Here is a 27096-nt window from a genome sequence, read left to right on the forward strand (position 1 = left end):
AATGAATGACTCGATGAAAGTAAGTTTTACAATTAGATCATCGCGGCCGCTATCGCAGCTTCGCAATGTCAGCCATTGTTATACTGACTGTAGGCTCAAACATGATAGATGGCGCTGAGCTGTCCGTATTAATATTGAGGCCGAGCATTAGCTAGCGAACATGTGTTGTTTTTCCCGGGGAAACAACAAGAGAACGTGATGAAATGTTTACACTGCACCCCGATTTACTGGAAAATTATCCTGCCTAAATTCTTTTGGTGATTTGGGTGAGATATTTTCATGAAAAATAATGTTGTTTTAGGTAGACTACACTGGAAAATATATTTAATCAAAGTGAGTTTGCGTATAGGATTGAGTTTAGATTGCAATCTCATTTCCTCACGTACTAATAAAATTGAATTGAAAAAAAATCTCGGCAAGTGTGCGTCCGGATAATAGAGAGATCCGGATAAGGGGAGGCCGGATAAGAGAGGTCGGACTGTATTATGAAAATGAAATATTAATGTCCGCCCTCTTAGTTAAAAAGATACCCAGTGCATTGCTCATCTTCAGCGAGATGCACGCACTGTATGTCGCGTTATGTCCACGGCTGCACACGCGCGAAAGGATTTTAGAGATTAGTCACAAATTTAAATTGCGAGGTAATTGTAAATTTGGCAATAGGTCGTCTGCTCTCAGTGAAGGCAAATCTGTTATTGCTTGCTGTTGAATACATTTGTTCTTTTTTCGAGCCGCTTTGGCTTAAGCTAGCCATGGGGAAATCTACAGAGGAGAAACTTCTGGACTACATCAGGGAAGGGGAAGTTTTAAAAGTGAAATCATACCTAAAGAAACATGCCCTTCTTGATCTAAATCAAATTCGACACCGGGATCAGCTCCATCGGACGCCGCTTCACATTGCCTGCGCTGCCGGGCACGAGAAGATTGTCCGGCTGCTGATGAGACTCGGGGCAAGCTCAGAAATTCAGGACTCCAAGGGGGATACCCCACTTCATCTGGCTCTAAGTCGTGTTCTGCATGGTGATGAATATGGTGAGTTTCAACATTGGATGGTTTGTTGGAATTAGTGACCTCTATTTAGCGGGGAATTAGATCTATAGCCTATACATCGCAAACTTGAGACCTATTTTCGTAACCAGCAAAGTTATTACTTATTTAGATATTTTGGTAATTCTTGGTTTATATTATAACATTTATGTAATTTTAGAAGTGTTTATTAAAAAGAAAGAGTAGTAGACAAGAAAATTACATTTTTCTTAATCGCGGTTGCTCCTAAGTGAACTTATTGTCACTTTGCCTAGCATGACTTTTCAGAGGTCCAACTTAACTGGGGACCAAATTAAAAGGTTTTTTTAGAGGAAAAAGAAAAATCAGACAAGAAGATAGGCAAAAGTTTGAACTATATCAGACAAACGATTAAAAAGATTTCTTTTATAGTTGTGCAAATTGGTATACTCTAAATTTCTTAGATGGAAGTAGATTGTGATCAGGAACAAATCCGAATTTTTATTAAAGTTTTTAATCTAATACATTTAGAATTCAATCTTATTCGATTGAAACTTGATCCAATTTTAGATTAGTCCCTGACCACACTCTATCAGATTGACTTTCAATCTACGGAATTTCAAATTGGCCAAATTGGTGATGTCATAGTGATGTAATTAAGGCAATCACTACTCTTTCTAATTCAATAATAAGATGACAAATTTATTTTTAAAAGTTTGACTTCAAATTATATTTTACATTCATGAAAACATAAAACAATATGCTACCTGTATTGTATTTTGATTACTGCCCCAAGGGAATAGATACTTAGAGGAAACCAAAAATCCCTGATATTAAGTGAAGGTATATGGAAAGTTGTCCCTACAACTTCTAATGATTTACTATATATGCCAAGTTAAAAAATTACATTGTAAAAACACCGAGTAATATTTTACCCAATTTTGGGTAAAAAGGGAACATGCATGTTTGCTGGTATTTTTCTACCCCACATCGGGCTATTTCAATGCAACATTGCGTAAAATTTACAAAATATTTGGTATCTTTTTACCCAACCAGCATTTTACCCAATATTGGGTAAACCTTTTTTTTTAGATAGTACATAATAGTCTTGGGGATCTCTCCCAACTCCCTGCTCAAACAGCCATAACGTTCTTATTTCTTGACAGATTTCGTTTAAAGGTCAAGTTCACCCCCGGAGAAATTTTGATTTGAATCAATAGAGAAAAGTCAAACAAATATAACGCTGAAAATTTCATCAAAATCGGATGAAAAATAAGAAAGTTATCAAAACTTTCTTATTTTACATCCGATTTTGATGAAATTCTTATTTTTCATCCGATTTTGATGACATTTTCAGCAATATCCTTGTTTGATTTTTATCTTTCGATTCAAATCAACATTTTTCTGGGTGGACTTGACCGTTAACACTTTACCTTTATCACCTTCTGTTTACTTGGATTTTACACAGACTCTATACGACATACGCTTCATAATGCGACAACAATATTAAGTCAATGTTATGCCCTATTGAATTATGATTCACCTAGCGAGATGAGAGAGAGAGAAGAAAAAATATAAATCTAGAAAGTTTGTTGTTGTTGTCTTTGATTTGGAGACAGGTACTTCTGCAATTGACTGATTTCGTTTAAAGGTCAAGTTCACCCCAGAAAAAATGTTGATTTGAATCAATATAGAAAAATCAAACAAATGTAACGCGGAAAAATTTACCCAATATCGGGTAAAATGGTCTGTATGAATGTATGATTTTGTGTTACATTTAATATGATAATAATTATGATACTTAATAAATTTGAAACAAGAAAATAAACAGACTAATATTATTCATAACAGTTAATTGAACCAAAAACCCTGACAGGAAATGAAAATTTAGCAATCTTCTTAAGACTATAATGCAAAAGTTAAACAAATCATTTACATACATGAACCAACTGTCATAAGCGAATTTAATTGTTGTTAATTTTTAATCGGCGTTTTTATATTGGTTTTTATAGATGACAATCCAAGTTTGACTTGAATCAAATGTAATTTGTGCAGCGTTTGTAATTGAAGAAACATTAGATGCGAAAATAATTATAACATTGATGAACAGTTTTTGCATTGCGCATATCACATTTTGATCATGTTGATATAACGTCTCCGTGCGCTTCCAAAGCACTAATTCTTACATTACTTTGTGGGTAAATTGTTTGTATGTTATTTTGTGGGCGTATTTGTAAGTTTAGGGGTTACATTTTGGGGTCTAACAGGGGTCTATAAAGCGCCTTTTAAATATCATGTATTATTATTAATCATTTGAGAGTGTATAAAACAGGTCTTTCTCGTCATGGGTTGTTCTGTATCACTTCTCAATCTCCCGAAAGGAGCATGACTATTCTTGGCGGGAAACGCTCCTTCATGTTGCCCCATCATAGCGCATGTGGCTGGTAACATACATCTAACACCATCAAGTGGGACTAAGCATTCTAAGAGGGGGAAATTCCTAATATCCTTACCCAGCTAGACGGTTTATACATGGGATTGCAAGGGGATACATCTGATTTGTGGATGTATCCGGCCCGATTAAAATATCCCCTAATTTCTAAGAAAATCAGGCCAAGGGAGAAAAAGAGAATATTATTCCCCATTTGGACGGCAAAGATGTATATAATGGTAAGAGGGGTCGGACGGAAAAATAGAATAATTCAAACAAATATTGTATAAGACTCGTGAACTCATGGTTATAAACGCCGGAAAGACTATACGGGTGCAGAAATTTACAATAAATCTAGTTTCATTGTTGTTTATTTTGTTTTGCAGAAGGGAGTGTTTATGAATTTACATTATAATCACTTGTTAATCACATCATTGATGTTGTTCTCACTTTCATGATTTATATTACATTTTTATTATCACTGATTATGCATGATGATGAGTACTATCACTTTAATGATTACTACAATAATTATCACGATTAGTGCCATTGCTTCTATTATTACTAGGGTTTCTGTTGTTATTATTTTGTTATTGCATGTTTTTTTTGTTAATAAAATGATGATGATGATCATGATGATCATGATCATGATGAAGATGATGATGATGATGATCATGGTAGGGATGATGATGATAATGATAATTATAACAATAACAATGGGTGATTTCAAGTTCGGTGTTCGGTGTTGGTGTTGGTGTTTGAGAGCGTAAAAAGGCCGCTGAACCGAGCTCCAACACCGAGCTGGGTTCAGAGGAATGATACCGATTGTGTTATCGATAGCACATGACGTCACGCCTCTGCGCTGCGCTGCTAAATCATCTCAACTTCACGCGAGAAGTCTCGACGACGAAAATGAAATCGGAGAAAAATGCATTAAATTCTCATCGTACAGAATACCAATGTTTTAATTAATTATAGAATTCGAAAGAGTGAACACTATTCTTCATCAAAATATATACAGCTCAAATGATTTGTACTCATCTTAACTGTAAAAGCTAATTTTACGGGGATGTTTCATCGTGTTCGCCGCCTGTTCACGAGCTTGAGATTGCCAACACCAACACCGAACTTGAAATCATGATTTTCCCAATCCCTGGGGGTTGGTGTTGGTGAATGGGGAAATTACACGTAGATCGTCAACACCAGCCGCAGTGCTGGGTTCAGCAGACGACATTCAACACCAGCATTCAACACGAACTGCCGGAAATACGTCGTATTTTCCGAGGTCAATCCCAACACCAGCCTGATTTCAAGTACGGTGTTGTGGCTGGTGTTGGTGTTGTCACAACACCAACACCAGATTTCAACACCGTACTTGAAATCACCCAATGAGTGTATAGTATTAGGGGGCTAATTATGCCTATACTGATATTGATAGTAATGATGATAATAATTAGAGTACTAGTAGGAGTAGTAGTAGTAGTAGTAGTAGTAGTAGTAGTAGCAGTAGTAGTTGTGGTAGTAGTAGTAGAAGTAGTAGTAGTAGTAGTAGTAGTAGTAGTAGTAGTGGTAGTAGTAGTAGTAGTAGTAGTAATAATAGTAGTAGTAGCAGCAGCAGCAGTAGAGTAGTAGTATTAGGTATAATCTTTATCATTACCATTTTCTATAATTTAGTTTCGTTTTATTGACACAAGTTTATAAATCCTCTCAATTTCCATTTTCAGCCTTTTCAGAGCTTGTCATCCCCATCTTGGAGAGGAGCGATCGTAATGTAATCGATATGAGTAATGATATCGGATTCACACCCCGCCAGATGATGAATGAATCGAACAACAAATGGCAATTTGTTACCATGACGGTGAGAGTCAAAATATATTCATTCCTTAACAACATATAAACAAAAGCAAACCAACAAATACATAAATATAACTCCGTTGACAGCAGGTTGCTTCTTGTCCAAGATCGTACAGAAAAGATGAATAAAGAACGGGGTCATAAAAGTAAGAAAATGTCAACTTTAATCTATTGATGTTTACCTGTAGCAGGGCGTCTCTTCAAGGGGGAAGGGGCAGTTGTCCCCTTTGATTTTTTTTCAAGTAACAAGAAAATATTAAAGAACGGGATTTTTTTTTTAATAGAGTGGAGAGGGTTGAATCGTAGTTATACCCTCATAATTTTATTGCCGGGTGCAAAATACCTTTGTGTCACCCCTTGCCAGTCATGAATATATACTTACAAGTGCGATTTTACTACGTATCCCCTTATTAATTCTCCTTATTTGTTTTCTATTGTGGTTATTCGGTGTTTAAGGAACTTCTCTGTTGCTGTTTTATCAGTCTGCCGAAAATTTGATTTTATTTTTTGTATTTTAATCAGTTGTAACTGTAAGTTTATATCCTGGCATTCCATAACTATTATGTACGAGGTTAGTGTGTTAAAGTCTCTTGGTGAATCATTGTTTTGTTCTATTTTTTCGTTTGTTTTGATGATGTTAGGAACGATAATTAACAATTTTTTAGAGCGAAAAATCACACACGAAAACAAATGACTTCAAGTCCCCATGTGCTTAGAAAAAGGTCTACAGAATGATAGGACAATTATTAAAAAAATACTTTGACACAAAGCACGAAAAATACTATTTTAAAGAACGGAAGAGATGTGTCTCCAAGAGACCTGTGAAATTCTTGACCGTATAGCCTGTCTATGATTATTGCCATTGATCATGCTACTATAGTACTATACTGGGGTATAATAATATTGTAAGCACATATGGTTTGAAAAGATGTCAGCGGATACCTTTGATAATTATTTTGACCACTGCAGACAGCTGCGTGTATATTCCTAGCCTATATATAAGTTATATATAAGGCCCCAGAAAGAGGAGAAAATACTTGCCATGTATGTTTACATGGAAGAGTTACGTGAGTTAGCGTATTTTCGTAATCACGATACTGCAAACACGCCGATGTTAATTTAACACCAGCCTGGTATCTCTATCGGTTCACACCAGAGAAGCATTAAAACAACACGTCAAACCGATATTGCTTTAACACTAATTCAGGGGGGCTGACCATGCAAAAAAATCACAATCATAATATGGTCATTTTAACGTTTTTGTACACGGTTTTGTAAAAATAAGTGGGGACTGAAGCCACCCCCCTCCCCCCGCTTCCGCGGCCCCTGTAATTGGTGTTGCTTAAGGACGTTCCACAGTTATATTTGTGCGCATTATGATCTGCGCATAGTTTACACTCTGCGCGCTGACGTCACAATGGATGAACAGGTGATTAATTAGCTGCGGGTATGAGCTGATTTTTCTCATCTTCTGCACTTTAACTGCAGATCCGATGCGTTATTTCATGAAGCTAAAAAATTGAATTATTCAATGGACCATTAAAAAAAAATTTCTCTACAATTTCAAAATACTTTACTCTGCAGTGCTGCCAAGAATCACGAATACTACCCCGATTTTGAATAAATGGTAGAGTGGTTTTGATTTTTTCTTCACATAGATACTAAGCATTCGTCCCATTTTTTGTGTTTTAAAAAGCACATTTGCTCTAATAAAAATGCTGATAGTTTAAAAACAAGCATATGAACCCCTATTTTTTAATGTTTGTACCTCTTAGGTATTCCTTCCTCTACAACTCTGCAAATTTTGGTGAAAATGACATGGATTTTGAATAAAGTGCAGCATTTATTGTACGTTTGTAGTTTGTTACTGAAATTTTACATTTTTTAGATAGGGATTTTGTTATCTTTTACGCCATTTTTAAGAAATGACGGTGCTGTTAAACTTAAAATTGCAAACAAATAGCACTATTAATAGATTCTCCATTCTAACGATACAATTATTAACTTTCTTGCGAAATTTGATGACTTTTTCATGTATTTTGACTGAGTAATGGAGGTTTAAACTCATTGTAGTAATCTTGGGCGGTCTAAAAATGCCAAATTCTTTTGAATGCGCAATTCTTAAGAACATCAATTTGGGTGAACTTTGAAGCTCTATAGCAAAAAATCAAGCACATGGACCTATGTTAATTTTTGCATATTTCAAATATTAAGGTTCTAAAATATCTATGTGCAAAGTTTGGTGAAAATGACATGGATGTCACTTTAACTGTGGAACGTCCTTAAATGCCAAATCGATGTTAGCCTGATGCCAAAGCGGTGTTGTTTCAACACTTCTCTGGTGTGGACCGATATAGATACCAGGCTGGTGTTAAATTAACACCAGCGTTTTTGCAGTATATACGCAGACGGTTTGTACAACGCGCAAATTCCTTTGAAAATGCAAGCCAATCACAATGGAGAGCTGAGAGGCTTTTGTCGAAAGTTGGTGGACCGGCAGAGCAGAGGCCCCGTTTCATAAAGAGTTGCAACTGTTGTTACTTTGCTATTATGACGACTTCCATGGTAACATTGATTGTGATTGGCTGCTGAGCCCGGTTACCATGGTAGTTGCCATCATGGCAAAGTTACAACAGTTGTAACTCTTTATAAAACGGGCCCCAGATCTTCCGAAGATTCGAACCGGATGAAAAATTGCAAACATGTGGTTTGTCCAGAGTCCAGGACGACACTGCTTCTTTGATTCACCTATTTTCGACAAAGACCCCTTTGTCATTGAAGGCCTCTGGACAATAGATTATCTACGTTCCAGAAAGCGTCTGTGTAGTGAAAATGCCCTAATTACTGTCTCTGATACGAAAAAAAATGCAAAGTGTTGCTATTATAATTTGTTACGTTTAAGTAGCTCCCATTGAACACTAGAAATACGTGTGTATCCTTTTTACAATTATTTTACTTCATTTGTTTTGTGAATAACAATCTCTCATAGGCCAATCATTGATGTGTCTATGGGCATTTTTGCCATTTTTTATTTTCCTTTTTTTTGCTTTGGTATTTATTTTCTTTTTGTTTCTTGATCTTGAACTCAGGATTGATTTGAATTAATGCATAAGAAATTGAAAATAAAGCCAGAGTTTGACTGGTCATTATTCACCACCGATTGATATACATGTATATATTTAAATTCAATAAAATAGAGTGTGGAAGAATAAATAATAATTATTAATATTCTAGAGGAGATATCGAGCATTTTGGTCGCTGCAGAACTCCAAGCATTGTCTGGGCATGCTAGTGTAATAATCATCTCGAAAATTACATTCTTATTTACCTCTCTTTTCCCAAACTTCCCTTTTAAATCTGAAAAATAATCATTTCCATGCCAATCTGCACCACGTGGCTAGTGTTTCCATGACTACATAAAACAACAATATTCGAGCACCTGTACGTTTGTCACGTGCGTTATGGTATCTTTGAAATCTAGAAGTCAAGACAAAGGTACCTCTGGGTATTAGGAAATCACGCTTGTCGTTACTCGTGATCGAATTTCCCTGGAATATTTACATTCAGCATGCAAAGATAAAGAAAAATAGACATTTGGGGCAATGTATTTTTCCCGTGACAAGATAAGTAAATGCTGCGAAAGTACAGTTCATACAATGAACAATTACTCATGATATCTGAAGGGTACTCCAGCCCGAAAATCTACATTAAATGAATTAATGGTGTAAAATAAACAAACAAAACTATGTTCTATGAAAATCGGTTGAAAAAACAAACTTTTTCAAGTTTCATCCGAATCTTAAGCAAAATTCAATCCGAGCAATATGGAATATTTGTCCTTGTATTCGCTCTTAAACGCATTAAGCCTGAACCTGTCTTCGAGAACAAGAACAACCTTCACTAGCACTTCCTTCTGACACTGACCCTGCTTAAAAGTTTTCCCTTACAAAAAAATCATATTACAACAATATTCGTCTTGTGAACTGGGAGTGGCTGAGGATGAACGGGGTTTTGGGATCATCGTTATTAATCCAGGGATATTATAGGGTCCCGCTTTTGGAAGATTGAATCTGAGATAATCTCTTGCAACATGGGGTACGTTGAGTGCAAGTTGGAGGTGGGAATTAACGAGATGCATCTCCTTCAACTAATTCAAGCACAATTATAAGAAATATTAATTAAGCCTCTGAGATAATGAGAGTTTGCTAAAGTATTCTAGTTTAACAATTATTGACAATTTCGTCGCGAAGTGTTTCTATCAAGGATGTCGATTGTTGCGAATGGTCAAGGTTGCCAAGCCAAAATGGTTTAAAAGAGGGGGTTTTCCACATCCCTGCCCTGCGCCATTTGCGGCTACGTTTTCTTTACATATTCGAGGTATTTGTTTCTCCCCATCATAATTATGATTTAATAGTAATGCTGTGAGACATGTTATGGTGATATTAATATTGCCTTGGAATTAGAATGCCTCTTTGAAGTCAAGCCCCACCTGCAGTCACTTTTTATTTAATGAAACACACATAATTAGAAAAAAACGTGATAATTTTGGCTATCCATAAAAAATTACAATGTTATTATTTTCTGAAGTTCTAAATATGTGACGTCACGTGTGAGCAATATCAACATCAAGAGCATATGCCGCCTAATACAAATTCAATTTAGAGTCTTTTTTTCAAAAAAAAATATATATATTACTTTACATTCCATAAATAATATTATATAATATAGTTCTATGCGTTTCTACATAATGTAAAAATAACTAATCCAAGCATCATGAACCACAAATTTGGCAATTAATTAGTTGATAATGCATGATGGGGGGCTGGGATCATGGCATGTCACTGAAACAAAATTTTAATCCTTCATAACAATGTGACCATTTGATGAATGTCTACGAACCTTCATTTCAAAATTACCATTTATAAATTATCAACTGTATTTTCTGCTTGTTTTAAACACAACCGAACTTCAGACAGGACCCCCACCCCCTCTTCGATAGATTATTACTAATCCCCTACTCATCTAATGTTCGCCAATTAACATCCCCTTTCCACCTACTAAACCCCATGCATTCCCTCCCCTTGTAAAGATATTAGTTTGCAGACATGGGTTCTGCCTGCATGGGCATTATATGTTGAATAGCGTATCAGACGTATTGTGCAATCTGATCTCTAAAGGCCCCTTCCTCAATTAATTAAATTAATTCCACGTCCATTGTTTCAAGATAAAGTGTTGGCAGGCTGCTTTACAAATTCAAATACAGTAGTATTCGAATTAGTAATGTTTGACGGTATAACTGGTCAAACGATAACACATTGACATGGTATATCACTGTATATATACGCTTCATGTTTTTTTTTTTTCATAAGTGAAGTAGATACGTATTTTTAGGCGATTTCGAAATCATTTTAAATTGTATTTCTTCTCATTGAGAGGCGTCTGTCTTTTAGTCTTGATTTATACCAAACACTGCATTTTTTAATAAGATCCTGCATCTTCACTATACTTTATTGAATATGATAATCATCCAGGATAAGTTAGGGTTAATGATTTTTCAAATTGATCTCGAGTCATGATAGATTATGTAATTTCTTTAATAGTGAATCAAAATCTATCAAATAATGGTTCTTTTTTTTAAATATTAGATAAGGTTAAAAGTTTTGCTCTCTCGCTTCGCTCTCGCAACGTTTTTGAGATTTTTCACGAAACGCCAAGTCTGGCCTCGTCATAATTCCACTGATAGAAACGTTCACATTCTTCATGACAAACGTAAATGTATCAAGACAAGCATAGAGTAGACTGGCTTATTACAGGTCAACTAAAAATTCTACATTGCGAATAATTTTGTGAAGGTCAGTCCATCTTTGATAATGATGCATGATAAAAGCATTCAAGTCATTAAAAATGCTTCTGTTTCTATGAATATCTTACAGAATGTTGTTTTCCAAGGACATAAGGAATAAGGAGTTAATGGGAGATCCATGATCATAATACCATAGATGTGTATAAAGATGAGTCTATGCGCAATTGACGACCCATACTCCAATATTCTTTAAAGAAAGGATAATTCTATACTGTATAAAGATTGGATTTGAATATCAGCTGGAGGGAATACAAGTAATTTGGATTTGATCTATATTACAGAAAAGAGTCGTTAGTCGTAAGTAATGTCGTTCATAACTTACAGTTTTTTTATTGAAATTCAAATAGTTTATTGATTTTTATCCAAACAAACTGAACATTCTCAAATAAGCAATAAGTGACCATAATCAAAACGAAATATATGTAGGACTGTCAAGAAACCAAACCAATAAAGGCATGCTTAATAGCTATGAATACACTGCAAAAACGCCGGTGTTGATTTAACACCAGCCTGGTATCTATATCGGTCCACACCAGAGAGGTGTTGAAACAACACCGGTTTGGTGTTACTTTTAGGCTAATACCAATTTGGAATTTAAGCAACACCAATAAGTGTTAAACCAATATCGGTTTGATTATTAACTGGTGTTGTTTAAACGCTTCTCTGGTGTGTACAGATATTGATACCGGGCTGGTATTAAATCAACACCGGTGTTTTTGCAGTGTAATTACTAAAATGTAATTACGTACATCGAGATAATTTCATTAATTGTAAAACATAGTTAATCTATTGAAAATGAACTTCAAAATCACAACGAAGAGCTCAGAGGTCTATGTCGAAAATTGGTGAGCAGGGACAAAACGAGCGTCGTAAAATTCCGACCTGACGAAAAATTGCAAATACGTCGTTTGTCCAGAGTCACGGATGGTACGGCTGTTTTGAATCACAAACTTTTGACAAAGACCGCTTTGTCATGAAGGGCTTTTGATAATAGATTCTCTACGTTTAAGAAAGCGTCTGCATAGTGTTGCAAAATCCCCTTATTGTAGACAAAATAACACACCGCCCATAGCATGTTAAAGCAACCCCTCCTTTCGACTCCCTCCCCCTTTCTGCTCCCTCCCCTCCCCTTTCTCTTCTCACCCCCACCCCAACTCAAAATCCTTCCGGAAACACTAATGAAATTATTGTTATCATTGTGAAAATTGATATAAGCTTAGCTTTAGCAGTTTAGTCCATATAGTCACTGATAATTCTGCGTCGTCAAGGAAAGTCTTGACCAGATTTTGGTTTGACTTCACAATTTTTTAATCCTATGGAAACATGCGATCGTTTCCCGGGAACATATCTTTTTCTCATTAATACCCACTTCATATTTTTGTCATATTTTTGTTAAGCGCCTCGAGCATGTTAATGGAAAGGCGCAATATGTATAGTGAATGTATGTATGTATCGTTTGTTTTGATTTCATAAGTAAATGCCAGGTCCAAACTAAATATAAACTCCTCAAAAAAAGTTTGGAAATCTGACTTTGATCGTTAATCCCTCCTCGGTTTTAGTAAATATCAATGTGTTATTAATATCAATGAATAGATCATTTAATTTTCTTTAAAATGATACCCTATATGATATGATTATGGTTCACATGGAGGTGCAGTGCCTTGAAATGTGGGGCAAGGTCAAAATTCAAAAGTTGCAAAATGACACAATATTGAAAGTCACTGTTCTTTTTTTCCGTGGTGATGAGTGAGTTTCTCAGCGGTTTCTTTTAATTGTTTTCATGCACCTTAACATCAACATTAACATGGAATGAAACACACCCCTGCACAAGCAAATATATAACAAACAAACAAACAAACCATCACTACATAAACCACAACAAAACATAAAAAATTAAGAAGCAGGGACTTGATTTGAATGGATTTTCATCTCTATTAAAACAGACAAAGAATCATGTTCTGTATTGACCATTCATGACTATTTCTGCTCGTTTTGCAGCTTTTCAATTCAGACATCATCCTACACTTTTGAATCCTGCTCTTTTCGTGATGACATGATCATAACAAGCATGGTATCATTGTAAAGAGAATTAAATTATCTTTTAAATGATGTCAAATATGCATTGTGTAAAATTGGGAGTTTGGAGAAATTAATGGTCAAACTCAGATTTCCAAACTTTTTTGAGGGGTTTATATAATCAATAAACAACATATATTGTTATTTAGAAATGTACTAATATTGATGGACAAATGAGAATGATTAACATAGTAACAAAGACTTTAATTGTTGAGATCTTTTTCGGCATAAATATGAAATCTTGGTTTTATACTAATGATTATAGTTATAAAGCGATTAATACTTGCGTATCTAAGCGCTTTGTGTGATGTATTCATTACTAGACTGAAGCGAAAATAAAGGAAAATGCGAATACGGGGGAAAAGGACACAGAAGAAAGACAAAAGAAGGATGTGGAAACGAGAAGTAATCCTATGATACCCCTTCATTTATTTGCCTCTATTTAATGACGTCATTTTTAGATTGCATGCTGACTAACATACGCATTTTGATACACCGCTAAAGTGGATTTTATAGATTATAATATCTTATATTTTTTATATTTGTTTCAGGATTTGGAGAGTCGTTTGAGCCGAAGACACGATGAGAGTAAACACGAGAAAGAACCACAATGGAAGACGGTCAATGAACATCTTGATGAAAAGGTTATGTGGGAACACGACTGTTGGGAAGGTAAGATCCTCATTAGCTGATTTCTGCCCTCTCATAAAAGAGGTTCAATAAATGTATCGAACATGTCCGTCAAACGACAGTGAACAGCTGGGAGGTCTTTGTCGAAAATGCGTGAATAAGAGCAGTACTTTCGTTCTTACTTTCGGAGCTGACAGAAAATTGCAAACATGCCGTTTGTCCAGTCAATCCAGACTTTTCGCATTTACTACGGGAAAGCTCTCTACAACGCACAAATTCCTTTTAAAATGCAAGTCAAATCACAATGGAGAGCTGTGAAGCTTTTGTCAAAAGTTGGTGGACCGGAACAGAATCGGAATCTCTTAACTCTGGACAATTTTAATTTTTCGTCCGGTGCCAATATCCGGATTACCTGCTAACCCAGTCCAACTTTCGACAAACGCCTCTCAGGTTTCTATTGTGATTTTAATTGCATTTCAAAAGGGGTCGATGCATTGTAGAGAGTTTTCCCGCAGTAAATGCCAAAACTCCCTGTTTTGATTCACCAATTTCCGTCAAAGACTTCTTGGTTGCTTTTTGTCTTGAAGGGGATTTGACACTTTCTATGTTCTTGAAAGAGTTCTGCGTCTTTGTACAAAAACTCCATAATTTCTTTTCAGGATACTAAAATGTATTTTATAGCAGAGATCTATTCTTGATTGCCTCAGTATTCTGTGATGACAGAACAATTACATGGAGCTGCAAAGCAGCGCCGTTCAAAAGGAACGAAACTGTACACGCTTTGTTTGATGGCTGACGCTGACTGACGCAAATCTGTGCGTCATCAACTTGGACCTTTTGTATGTTCTGCTTCTTCACAATTTGTTGTGTAAACCACTCACATCTTCATCGAAATAGTCTATACAAGATTTAAAGTCCCACCAAAATTCTGTTAACGATTTACACTTGCGATATTTTAGGGATCTATTATTGTACTTCCATTGTATGTACTATATCATGTTTTGTAAAATGTTGTATAATGATGATAAAAATTGGAGTTGGTTATCCGGACACTTACGCAAAATGAAATACGAAGTTTAAACCTTTTTAACAATTGTTATTTTAAAGAAAAAAAAACTTGTTTGAACAGCTTGTTTCAAACTTTAAACAATAGCTGTTAGAGTTATAGAAAAAACGTGTTTCAAATTTTTAACCGCGTTTTTACAGTAAAAACTAAAGATAATATTCACCAATGCTTCACGATGCCATTCAAGGAGGTTTTTCAACAGATCTGTTGAAGGTTCCACCTTTTTAGTTGATGTATAGTCCAGACTACGCAACGTGTCTGGACACACTCATGGCGTGATTCCGGCCCTATTCTAAGACACAACACTATATATTCTGTACACAATAAGATATTTTTTAACCCTAAACGAAACACTTAATTGTACCAACCTTTAGGGGTGTAATCTTGCACCCTAAGTGGAAAAAGGTGCAAAATGCACCTTTTTATCACTATCTGCTCTAAGAAATGCTCGTTTGCATTCTAAAAGGTGCAAATTTGAACCCTTTAAGGTGTATAATACTTGACATTAAAAAGGTTCAAATTTGAACCCTTATTACACGGTTAATTTCTGCACCTAATTGGGTGCGTAATATAGCTAAATTGCACCCTTAAAGGTGCTCAAATGACCAAAATTACACGAATTAGCACCCCTTGTGGGTGCTGCTATTGTACCAACCCTTATATGGTTCAACTTTGAACCCCTATTTCTTAGTGTGTACTATACCGTAGAGAGAGTGATTGGACACGTTTGCATATTACGTCTTTATGGAGCGATTTCTATACATCATGTACATTATATGGATTTGCGAAGGAGCTGTCAAGTACTCCTTGAAGCTAATGAACACTTTCCGAAGACATTTCCGACCTTAGAACCCGCTGCCCTGACAACCTTACCGGCGTACCCACGAACCAGACGGATCAAAATGTGTCAGTCGCGGTCCAAAATTAATATCGTAGCAACTATAGGCCTAGCGTTACTATTATTTCAAGAAGGATGTGTATAAAGACATGAGTTCTAATAATCAAGCTATGCATTCTAGTAGGTTACATTATGCTGTCCCATATTCTTTATCATTTCACTATTAAAAATGTTAAGTGAAATAAATTATATGCCATTCAGTCAGTCAGTCAAGCAATCAATGAATCAATATGTATCAAAAAAAGAAACCTACATGTTTTTAGTGTTAACAGATTGAAACAGTCACACTCACTAAGAATTAAACTCTCGAAGAAGCTTTGGAACATATTTAATACACCCAATTCATAGCCGAGGGTGTTTAGACTGGCATTTTAAAGACACTGTTACGATACGATGGTGGTTAGGCGAACTCACTTCAGTTTATCTGATATCAATAACTCAGCTTTTATGGAAGGTGGATGATCTATACTTAAGAACCTGTCTCTTTATATATTCATCCCAACAATATCATTTCCATCAACTCTAAACATATTTGTTCAAAGTTTCTTAAAATTGGTTGTAATAGGCTTAGTAGATGGCAGTCTGACTTCCAATCATATTTAAAGACTCTGCATCTTGAAATTAAGAGGGCGCCGCTCACTCGTCGCCATATCTTGCAAATAATGCAAATCCCCATCTTTCGCTTGATGCTTCGGCGATCTTCGGGCTTTTCCGGAAAAAGGGAATTACGTGTATGCACCTTTAGAGTGCGTGATCACATTTTGAAATGTCAATTTTAAGTTTTAAAGCGTCTTGTTTTGCACATCCATAATCTCATCAAAACGTCTTTTTAGAAGAAAAGTGTAGTTTATCGAGAGATAGATTGAGGACATGCTCTTAACCATATACGTAAGAAGACGACGCATTAACATAAATATCTGCATAGCATAAAAGTCGTAGAAAACCGTTTAAAGACTATTAATACATGTAGAGCATTTCTTGACTTAATCTCGAATCTTGTAATAACTTGAAACCAAAGTGGGTCTTGGCAAGGTCTGTCGAAGTACAAGTAGGCGACATGGGTATGAATCATGTGACATTTATGAGTCATGTGACTGACATTCACGAGCCGAGTGACATGAAGTGATCGTTTGATAAGATAGGAGTTACCCTTGTTTTTGTTTCTTTAAAGGGCAAAGACTAGTTTTTTCGCTCCTTATTAGAACTCACCTTGCAGCGTATTTGGGGCCTGTGGAGGGCAAATTTATTTTTGTGTTATGCTTAAAATATATAATGCAAATCTGCGAAATATCATAATGAAAAGAAGAAGGTAATATATTTTATGAATGTTATGAATTTTATAATAATTGAAATTGAATAAAATGGAAAGGGAACATAAGTAAGGAAAGTATATCCAATAAACCTGATAATACCCTTATTCAATTTACACTTCATTTAAAGTCTCTGTAAAATCTGTAAACTTGCAGACTAGACTCTAATGACATCCAGCTAACATGCACTGTAAAAACTGTGGTGTTAAAACTGACACCAGTTGGTGTTAATAGAGGACCACACCCTGAGGTGTTAAAATTACACCCTAGAGATTGAACATAACACCAAAGAGTGTAAATGTAACAACCAATGATATTTTAATAACACCTATAGGTGTTAAACTAACACCATCAATTTAACACCGGAGTAAAATAACTGGTGTGGTCCTCTATGTACACCGGTTAACACCACAGTTTTTGCTGTGTGGGGTATAAATTAAAGTATTGAAAACTTTAAAATATAACATTTAGTTGTCTAGAGCTTTATCATCATGTCAAGCAATCTTATTCCCTTCACGACAAGCTAACGCTTTTTAATAGCTTTTACGACGACCTCCATGGAAATTACATAATGGACGGTGTGATGAGGCGACATTTCGCGGTGAAGTAGTATAAATTGTGTTTTTAATGTGGAAGAGCGAAGCGAGCAAGGGGAAAAGGTCGACACTGCTTCAGTAATAAATTCTGCCATGACATAGGCTTGTAGCAAAATATGAATGCCGAATATTCGACCGAAATTCGATTAAATATCACTTTATATTGCATATACAATAACCTTCATGAAAGAACGCCATTAAAATTTGGCAATAGACGAATTTTATTGAAGGAAGCAGTTTTCTCTCTATCGGGCCATGAAACGGTGAAGGATCTCTGGACAATCGCATAACCATAGATAAACATCTATTTTAAAAAATGTAATTATTAATTGATGTTCTATTTCAATTAGTCGGAGCAGGTGGATTAATCACGTGTTTCCGCATTTGCTTATAGCTGCAGCTGGCCTAGATATTTTGTCTTATTTTTGATAGATCGATTTTCGCGATTGTGTATGAACACAATCTTTGAAAAGTAATTCTATCGTTTAGTACTTTGTGATAGAATATGCATGTTTACTATGACCAATGTATTGTTGTTTGAAAACGATAGTCTTCCAGATTATCGGAAGTAGACAAGAAGTAGCCATTTGCTGATTTCCTTCGTTATGATTAATATTCAATCATTGTATTTTGGGATATATTTGTATATTATCTAACACTTTATTTTTATTAGAAAGTCAAAAGGGGCCTAAGCTTTCGATCCTAGCAGAATCTTCGTCGGAGGCAAAATGACAAACATATAAAGTGGAACAACCATAATCTTATAGACCACAGACATGCAACAGCAACACTAGAAACAAGGAGACAAAAAGGGCATTAGAGAGTAACAAAATTATAGGGACGGTTTTTTTTTGCGTCCATTTATTATTGTGAATATTTTAATCATTACTTTTCATGACATTATAATAGTTTTTCAGTTATTTATTTTTCTTTGAATCGGCCCTTTGAACACCTATCTCACAATTTTACTTATTACCTATATCAGATAGCTGCAAGCGAAAATTATATCCTTATATTTCGTAGCCTATAGGCGTTTATGCTTATAATTATCCCACCAAATATCAAATTTCAAGTAAAGTCATATTATACATCCACTCAAAACACGACAGCCCCCAATAATAGTAATAGTAATAATAATAAATTATAATAATAATACTAATAGTAATAATGATAATGATAATGATATATGAATAAATTATAATAAATTATAATAATAATACTAATAGTAATAATGATAAAGATATATGAATAAATTAATAAAACTAAATAAATGATAATAAATACAATAAATGAATAAGTAAATACAGTAAGTAAAGTCGTCCCTAGAACCGCGCGTATTCGATTCTTAACACAAATTGGACATAGTGAACCATCACAATCTAGCAATTAGAAGAGGCCAAAACAACGACGAAAATTGAATATTCATTTTAAAGAAAATTGCGACCAATATGTTCCGTGTTCTAGATGACTCAAAGGGGAGCATATAATAAGAGTTGGACACCCTGCGAATTTCTTCCCGATTGTCTTTTTATCCATTGCTAGCGCTTCTTTCCGACACATGAGGTGCACTTTTATTTTGTATAGTCTTGATAACTTTAATTGCCTGAGATGAAGGGTTGAGGATATTTTCATTTTCAACACAATTAAATTTTCAACACAATTAAATTACCCTCTCCAATGCCAACCCAACCACAATTAGTATTTATATATGTAATTCAAGGGAGTCCCAAACCCCCTCCCCCATCACTGCCTAGCGTTGCTTCCTCGGCGGAAAATGATAAAAGACTTGTGAGTAAAATATCATATGAATAGTGAATTGTTTATGCTCGTTGAAGCGGGAAAACTAATAATTGAACTCTTATTTGGAGTGAATACAGATGGAAGTAGGGACGTAGGACTCGAATCAAGCGTAACAAAAATGTCCCCCTTCAATTATATTTAAATGATTAAGATGTAACGTTCGATATCCTTTACCGAAATGACAAGATGGTTCGGTAAGGAAGTTGCTTAATTAAGGTCCATCCATCGTCGGCAACTCGGATGTTTACACACTGCAAATGATGTCTAAGGGAATTCCCCGCGAATATCTATGACGTAATTGTCTTGGTAACTATATAGCCACCGCCCTTATGTTGTTCTCAACCTTACCTCCCCCCTGCCCTTCAACGCAAGTGGTTTGAGACTGTCCTGTGATGGGGTGGTATTTTTTACAAGTTAGATTTATATTGTGGTTGCTGATAATTATGAATGCGATATAGATAAATCCAATCCGATAAATCCATAATTTATTGTTCGAATTAGACATGAAATGAAAATACTCCGAAAATTTGCTTTGCCCAATTGATCGTGGGCCAGGCAGCCGCTGTGCAGCGCCAGATCGACGAGGCTTTATCCCTTAATCGTTGAACGCCAAACAGGGTAGCAGCAACTCCCATCTTTTAACGTCTTTTGGTCTGACGCGGCCGGGGTTTGAACCCCCGACCTCCCGGTTGTGAGACGGACGCTCTACCAACTGAGCCAACACACCGGTGGCCATTATGGTAAAAAAAAAAAAAAAAAGGGGGGGGGATGGGGAGAAAAATAATCAGCAAGATGAAAATTAACCGTGCAATTTTGTTTCTTATTCACTAATTTTGAATTTAATATTGGCACTTTTCATTAAAGTGGCTTCTGCGATGTGATGCGTGTTTACTTATTATAAGAGTGCTATGTAAATGCTAATACATGTATTCTATAGTTCTTGGTCGATTTGTTGTTTACGAAGTTCATTAATTTATGTCCAAGTGGCCGCCCATAGAGATTTAGTCGTTAACCCTGTTGACTAATCATGTTTGTAGCTATTATTCTGTCTGTTAATTATTTTCAAATGTCCTTTATGTTGATTAAAGCCGTCCATACGGGTTCAGGTTTCACTCGGCCATAATGCTGTTTCCAAACCAGTTCATGGTATTCAGTGATTCATTCTTGTGCGGATTATTCTCTTAATGTCCATGATCTATACCAGCCGTCTGACCCATTTTGGTCACTGACTCTGGTCAAGTAATCCATGTCAGTAACCATGCTAGCGTGTCTCAAAGTGGTTATCATTTGTAAATAATTTGCGGACCTTGATTATGTATGAAATGTAAGAAATTTACTGGCCAAAAATCGATAATAAAATACATAGAATCAGTTCTTTGAACTGGGGTATAGGGTCATTGTGGAAATGAGGATAACCAAAAGTTTAACAATTGTTCAACTTTTTGAGCAAAAAATATATACACAGGGTAATTAGGTGAAGGAATCCTCCAGAGAGCCTATGTGTCAAATTGGTTTGGTCAAGCCATATCTAGAGAGATCCTATCAATCTGATTCCCCCTTGCATGTTGTCTCTTCTGCAGATTACGCCGACCATGACTGCGAGTCCTTCGACGCCTGGGCGAACCGGATAGCCCAGGAGATCCGACGAAAACACCAGGAGGAAGATAAAAAGTACAAGCCCCAAGGCCCCAAGGTCCATCACAATGTTCGGCTCCAGAGGGAGTACGTACCAAGCCCTGAGGCCAAGCAGGAGACACAATGGAGAAAACAGGAGATTCAGATGCAACGACAGAAGGTACGGAAGACTTTAATCTGTCAAGGTTCAACACAGCAAACAATATGCGGTGTTTGCCAGTGGAGACAGAGGACATCACCAGATACTAGTCCGGGGTTAAATTTATGGTGTTACTTTAGCACCTATGGTGCTGTCACAACACCTTCGGTTGTAACCTTTACACGCTTTGGTGTTTTGTTCAATCTCTAAGGTATAATTTTAACACCTTATGGTGTTGTCCTCTCGGAACACCAACATTACTGATGTCAGTCTTAGCATCCCAGTTTTTACAATGAATGCTGATTTATGAATTGATCCGTTGGTCAGGTTTAAGACAAGAAATATGAATAAATGTGTGGGACTATCAAGTGAATTGGCCGTGACAGGATTGGCCGTGAAAGTCTAGGTGGTTTTTTTTTTAGAAGGACTTGATGAAAAATTACTTTAATAGATTGTGGTATCAGATGGAGATATAGTATTAGATGTAGGGCAAAAGAAGGTAATATGGTAGATTAATTGGCATAATAATTTTTTACAAGTATTAAGATATGAATCTGGTTATATTTCCCTTCATCCAGGTGTAAAAAAAATGTTGTATCGTTGTACAACTGTCTAATTTAAAGTGATGTTTATTTCACAGATCCGCCGCATCGAACGTGAACGACAGAAGACCCTGAAGCAGAAGCATTCCTACATGAAACTCTGCGACAAGGTCTTCCACGAAATGGCCAACGATCTCCTACGGTACCGAGACATACCTTGGCCCTGCCCCTCAGGCAAGGTGGAGAATATGATCAAGGTTCTCCTCTGCGATGTGGACGTGACCAACAAACAGGAGCTTCGGCGATTCATCAAGGCGCAGCAGCTTATATGGCACCCTGATAAGTTCCTGCAGCGGTGTGGACAGCGACTTGTGCAGCGGGACAGGCAACAGATCATCGCCAATGTCACAGAGCTGGCACAAACCTTGAACCAGCTCTATGACATTGGAACTCTACCCAAAGGTCTTCTCTAGTGGCAGGCTGTGACCATTGCAAGGTGAGTTGTTCCATGAACAATTTGAGATTTACATCAATCACCCTTTAAAAAAAAAACAGACATAGCTTTCCCCAAGCCTGGTCCTATTTGCTATTCACAAGAGGAACTTTTAAAGTTTCGAAACCTACCCCAACCAAGACCTCGTTTGGACCAAGACGTGTTTTCCACTATACAGACTCTTGGATGTGCCCGCAAACGAGGTCGTCGCGCAGGAAGAAAGACTCACCGGCCAATACAGATTGTTACCTCGTATCTTCGAAAGCAGATCGATCCTCCTCCGTTTATCCGACCGAGGACTTTAAGTTACTTCAGTAGTATTGAGAAGAATGGCACATGTAAGAATTCTGAACGCAGGACACCGAACTTACCTAAATTCTATCTGTGCAATGCCAGATCTCTGAACAACAAGCTAGATGAATTGCAAGTGGTTACGACCCAAGAGAATATAGGAGTGGCAGCAATTTCTGAAACTTGGTTTCATACAGACATGCCACTAAATCTAGTATCTCTACCGAACTTCGTGCTTTTTACGAATTCAAGACGTGACAGACAGGGAGGTGGAGTTGGACTCTACGTGAAAAATCACCTAAAACCTGAACGATTTTTGGTTGATGTGCCTAATGATCTGGAAGTCCTTTGGGTGAAAATCAGACCTGAACGGCTCCCATGCTCGATCTCGCAAATTGTTGTAGCTGTTGTCTACTATCCACCTAACAGCCCCTTTGCTAACACCTTGGTTGATCATCTTCAGGATACCATAGACCAGATCCTCAGCAGTTATCCTGATGCTGGTGTTGCTGTGATGGGAGACTTTAACCAACTAGACTTGTCCCCACTCCTGCGGGATAGAAGATTCAAGCAGGTGGTGAATAAACCAACAAGAGAAGACAGAACCTTGGACAAAATTATAACGGACTTTTCTGTCCAATACCAAGAACCGCTGATCACATGCCCTCTTGGTGCAAGTGATCACAATGCTATTCTCTGGACACCTACCATACCATGTAACCATCATAATAAAGTAGTGAAGAGAGTCACAAGACCATTGCCAGATTCAAGACTACGAGAATTCGGATCTTTTATCACGGGCTGTGATTGGTCTCCGGTCCTCGAGACATCATCTGTCAATGAAAAGACTGACTTGTTCTACAAAATGATGAATGGTATGGTTGATCGTTTCTTACCGACACGAGTTGTAAAGATGCACAGCTGTGATAAACCCTGGATGACTCCTGCAATTAAAGCACTAATCCAGGATCGTCAGCGAGCTTTCCATAAGAACGACATAGCTCTGTCTAAAGCTATTGGGAACCGTGTCAGCAGAGAGATCAAGAAAGCTAAACAGAATCACTATGTTGAGAGAATCAAAATCCACACGAAGTCAAACCCTGCAGAATGGTATAAGCAGATTAAAGTTATGACAAATACGGGGTCAAGTAATACTAGCATTCGAGTTCCAGGAGTTGACGACAATAAGCAGATTGCTGATAAGATCAATGAAATGTTCACTTCAAACGCCAGTGACGTTCCTCCTATGAAAAGGGAAGATCTGCCTGCATACCTACCTTCACCGTCACCCCCTCCACGAATCGAACCATGGGAAGTGTTTAGGCAGCTGAAGAAAATAAATGTCAGCAAAGCAGTTGGCCCTGACTCGATGCCTCCTCGTATCATAAAAGAATTCGCATGTGAAATAAGCGAACCGCTTTCAGATATATATTCCGCATCACTAGCCGAAGGCTGCGTACCAGAAGTGTGGAAAAAGGCAGTGGTAATACCTGTGCCTAAGAGTACCCCTGCAGTGATTGAGAATTTAAGGCCAATATCCCTGACGGATTCTTTTGTAAAGGTCTTCGAAGGATTTGTTGTCAAATGGATCTTGAAAACCCTAGCGCCTCATCTCGACATGAAACAATACGGGAACATGAAAGGGCTTTCAACATGTCATTACCTCGTAGATATGTTGCACATATTGTATCTGCATGCAGAGAAAAGTAAATCAGTATCTGACCTTATCCTAACAGACTTCAGTAAGGCAGTCGATCGAATTGATCACACCATAGCGTTACAGAAGTTAATAGCCTACGGAGTAGCTCCTGATCTTGTGCAATGGGTCATGGATTTTCTAACCAATCGAAAGCAGTGTGTTCGCTACAAGGGCTCTGTCTCAGATTGGACTACACTACACGCTGGTGTACCTCAAGGAACATTGTTGGGACCGATACTGTTCCTTGCTGTCATCAACGATGCTTGTGAAGGTGACCATCTATTACACTGGAAGTATGTAGATGATATGAGTATCATTAACACAAGATTTGCATATGAATCCCCGGAGCTCACTGTGAATGCCTTACGGAAGTTATTGGTCCCACCTTAACGGAATGACCCTCAACCCAGTCAAATGTGAAGCATTGCAAATATGTTTCATGAAGTCGCCTCCTGACCCCCCAGTGTTCAGAATTAATGGCCAGTCATTGAAAACTCTGGACACTGTTAAAGCTCTTGGAGTGAGACTTCAAAGTGATCTTAAGTGGCAGTGTCATGTAGACTACATGCTCCAGTGAGCGAATGGGAGAATGTACATGATCAGGATATTGAGGAGCCTCGGTCTTTGTGTGGATGATCTGTGTACAATCTACGTTGGTTACTTGAGACCCCTCCTGGAATATGCGTGCCCTGTGTGGAACGGTGGACTCACGAAACAACAGATTGCTTCCCTAGAACGAATTCAGAGGAGAACTGTAAGAATTATTCTAGGTCCCCGCTTCACATCATATGACTCTGCACTAGAATCACTTCACTTAAAGTCTCTTGCAGATCGAAGGAAAGATTTATGTCTTTCCTTTGCACAGAAACTGGAAAAGAATGAAAGACTATCACGCCTGATCCCTAAGCCGAAGGGTGTCGGCAGAACCCTAAGAAACAGTAGGGTCAGGCAACATTTGAGATGTAGGACTCAAAGACTTCGACAAAGTGCCATCCCTTACCTTATCGACTTATTGAATTCTATGTAACTGAAAATTCTCATAATTTTTGTTAAGATTTTGATTACTTTGCCTTTAGATAATTACTTTTCCCACACCGAACTGAGCTTAGATTTTTTTTTCTCTCTCTGTCGTTTAATTTTTTTATGTTCATAACAACTGTTATATCAAATAATGTATGAGTTCTCACAAAGTTTTTTTTTATTGCCAAGCCTTCCGGAATTTAAATACATCTGTTAGCCTTCCTACACAATTATAGCCTTAATTTTCCAGTTACTTTGACCTATAACTACTCACATTGTTCCAATAGGTAAACCAGTGGTAGACTGTGAACGAACATCTTTTATTTTTTGATGAGTGTAGTACAAAGCGTCAATGTTTCTCTATGTGCAATACTTAATTTCTTATGATGATAATGTGAATAATAAAAGGATAGTAATATGATATTAATAGTAATGATAAAAATATAATAATAAAATCTTAGATTAATTATGATAATGAATCAAATAATAAATGGATATAGAATGATTGTATTACAATGATGATCGATTTCGCAATAACGTATGTATGTATTATTTACCTCAGGCATGTGATTATTTTTTTACGTAATTGATTGTTTCTAATTCCCGTTTTTTATTATGTTGTAATTTTTATGTATATTGTGTATTTGATTTTATGTCTGAAAATCTGTAATTCGGCCTTCGGGCCGCGAATGATTTTTTTTGTTCAAATAAACCATTTCTATTCTATTTATTTTACTTCAATATTCTGGGGGGTTCTTATTTTTTATTAGATTATATACTGACAAAAAAAAATTAATTGACAACGACGTACCCTACAGCACTGTTACATAAATACATGAGTGCATCAGACACTGGCATAAGAAAACTATATATATTCATAAACTATATATAAACTATATATATTCAAAGTACTATGCTTTTATCAATCTATACATCGACGTGGTTTAACAGGTGGCGAGCAGATATTTTCCTTTGTGCCAAACCTAGTTATTCATCCAATGTTGACAGAGTGTGTATCAGATTTCGTTTTCATTTTCTTCAAAAATAATTGTGATGACAGAAAAGATGAGATAACAAAATGTTCAACCTTCCCGGGATGCATTAGGATTTACAAAAGAAAAATTAACGGAAAATCTGGGGTTTGTTTGTTCATTCACTCTTGGTTTTACCAATGCATGATTACAGTAATCTGATTTTCATATATTTTGGATGTACATTTACCTGTTACCTATTCTCCAGATGCCTAAGGATGTATATTTAGCAAATCAATATGAATAAATTACACATTATGAGTTGAAACTTTTTTTTTTTTTTAAAGAAGAAAAGAATAATTTTCGGATGAAGCAGAAAGGTGAAAGTTAATCGAAATCTGGCAGACAAAAAAAATCAATATGAATTCCAAAGGACCACAAACATTATGCCATTGCCTATAGGGACAAATTCCAACTTTATTTTTTCATGCCGAATAATATATATCTTTTAAGAAGACATATAGCAACACGCTATTGCTATGTGATGTTTTATTACAATCCTGAGACGAAAGAGGCATTGTAGAGGAGAAAAGTATATGTTAATGCATAGAATATACAGAGTAGTACCTTAATTCCACCTTGTCACAATCGACAACCACGTTGCAAATTTAATATCTGAATAAGTCTTAGTGATTACATTTTTGGAGAGCCAAAACTTTCAAATTCCTGTTTTCAATTTCCTTTTTGAACTTTTACCACTCTGGAGTGGTTGGAGGG

General features: G+C 36.5%; 1 protein-coding gene across 1 annotated transcript in view; it reads left to right on the top strand.

The window, feature by feature from the left end:
• Window positions 1-564: 564 nt before the first annotated feature.
• The window catches only part of LOC129278017 (NF-kappa-B inhibitor-like protein 1), a 34481-nt gene continuing 7949 nt past the window's right edge, over window positions 565-27096 (top strand). The window contains exons 1-5 of the mRNA XM_054914217.2: window positions 565-1032; window positions 5161-5294; window positions 13781-13901; window positions 21110-21324; window positions 21944-22341. Of these exons, the coding sequence (XP_054770192.1) occupies window positions 753-1032; window positions 5161-5294; window positions 13781-13901; window positions 21110-21324; window positions 21944-22318 (1125 nt within the window). The 5' untranslated portion in view covers window positions 565-752 and the 3' untranslated portion in view covers window positions 22319-22341. The remainder of the gene's footprint in view (window positions 1033-5160; window positions 5295-13780; window positions 13902-21109; window positions 21325-21943; window positions 22342-27096) is intronic.

This window comes from Lytechinus pictus, chromosome 15 (assembly GCF_037042905.1).
Source record: "Lytechinus pictus isolate F3 Inbred chromosome 15, Lp3.0, whole genome shotgun sequence".
NCBI classification, from domain to species: Eukaryota; Metazoa; Echinodermata; class Echinoidea; order Temnopleuroida; family Toxopneustidae; genus Lytechinus; species Lytechinus pictus.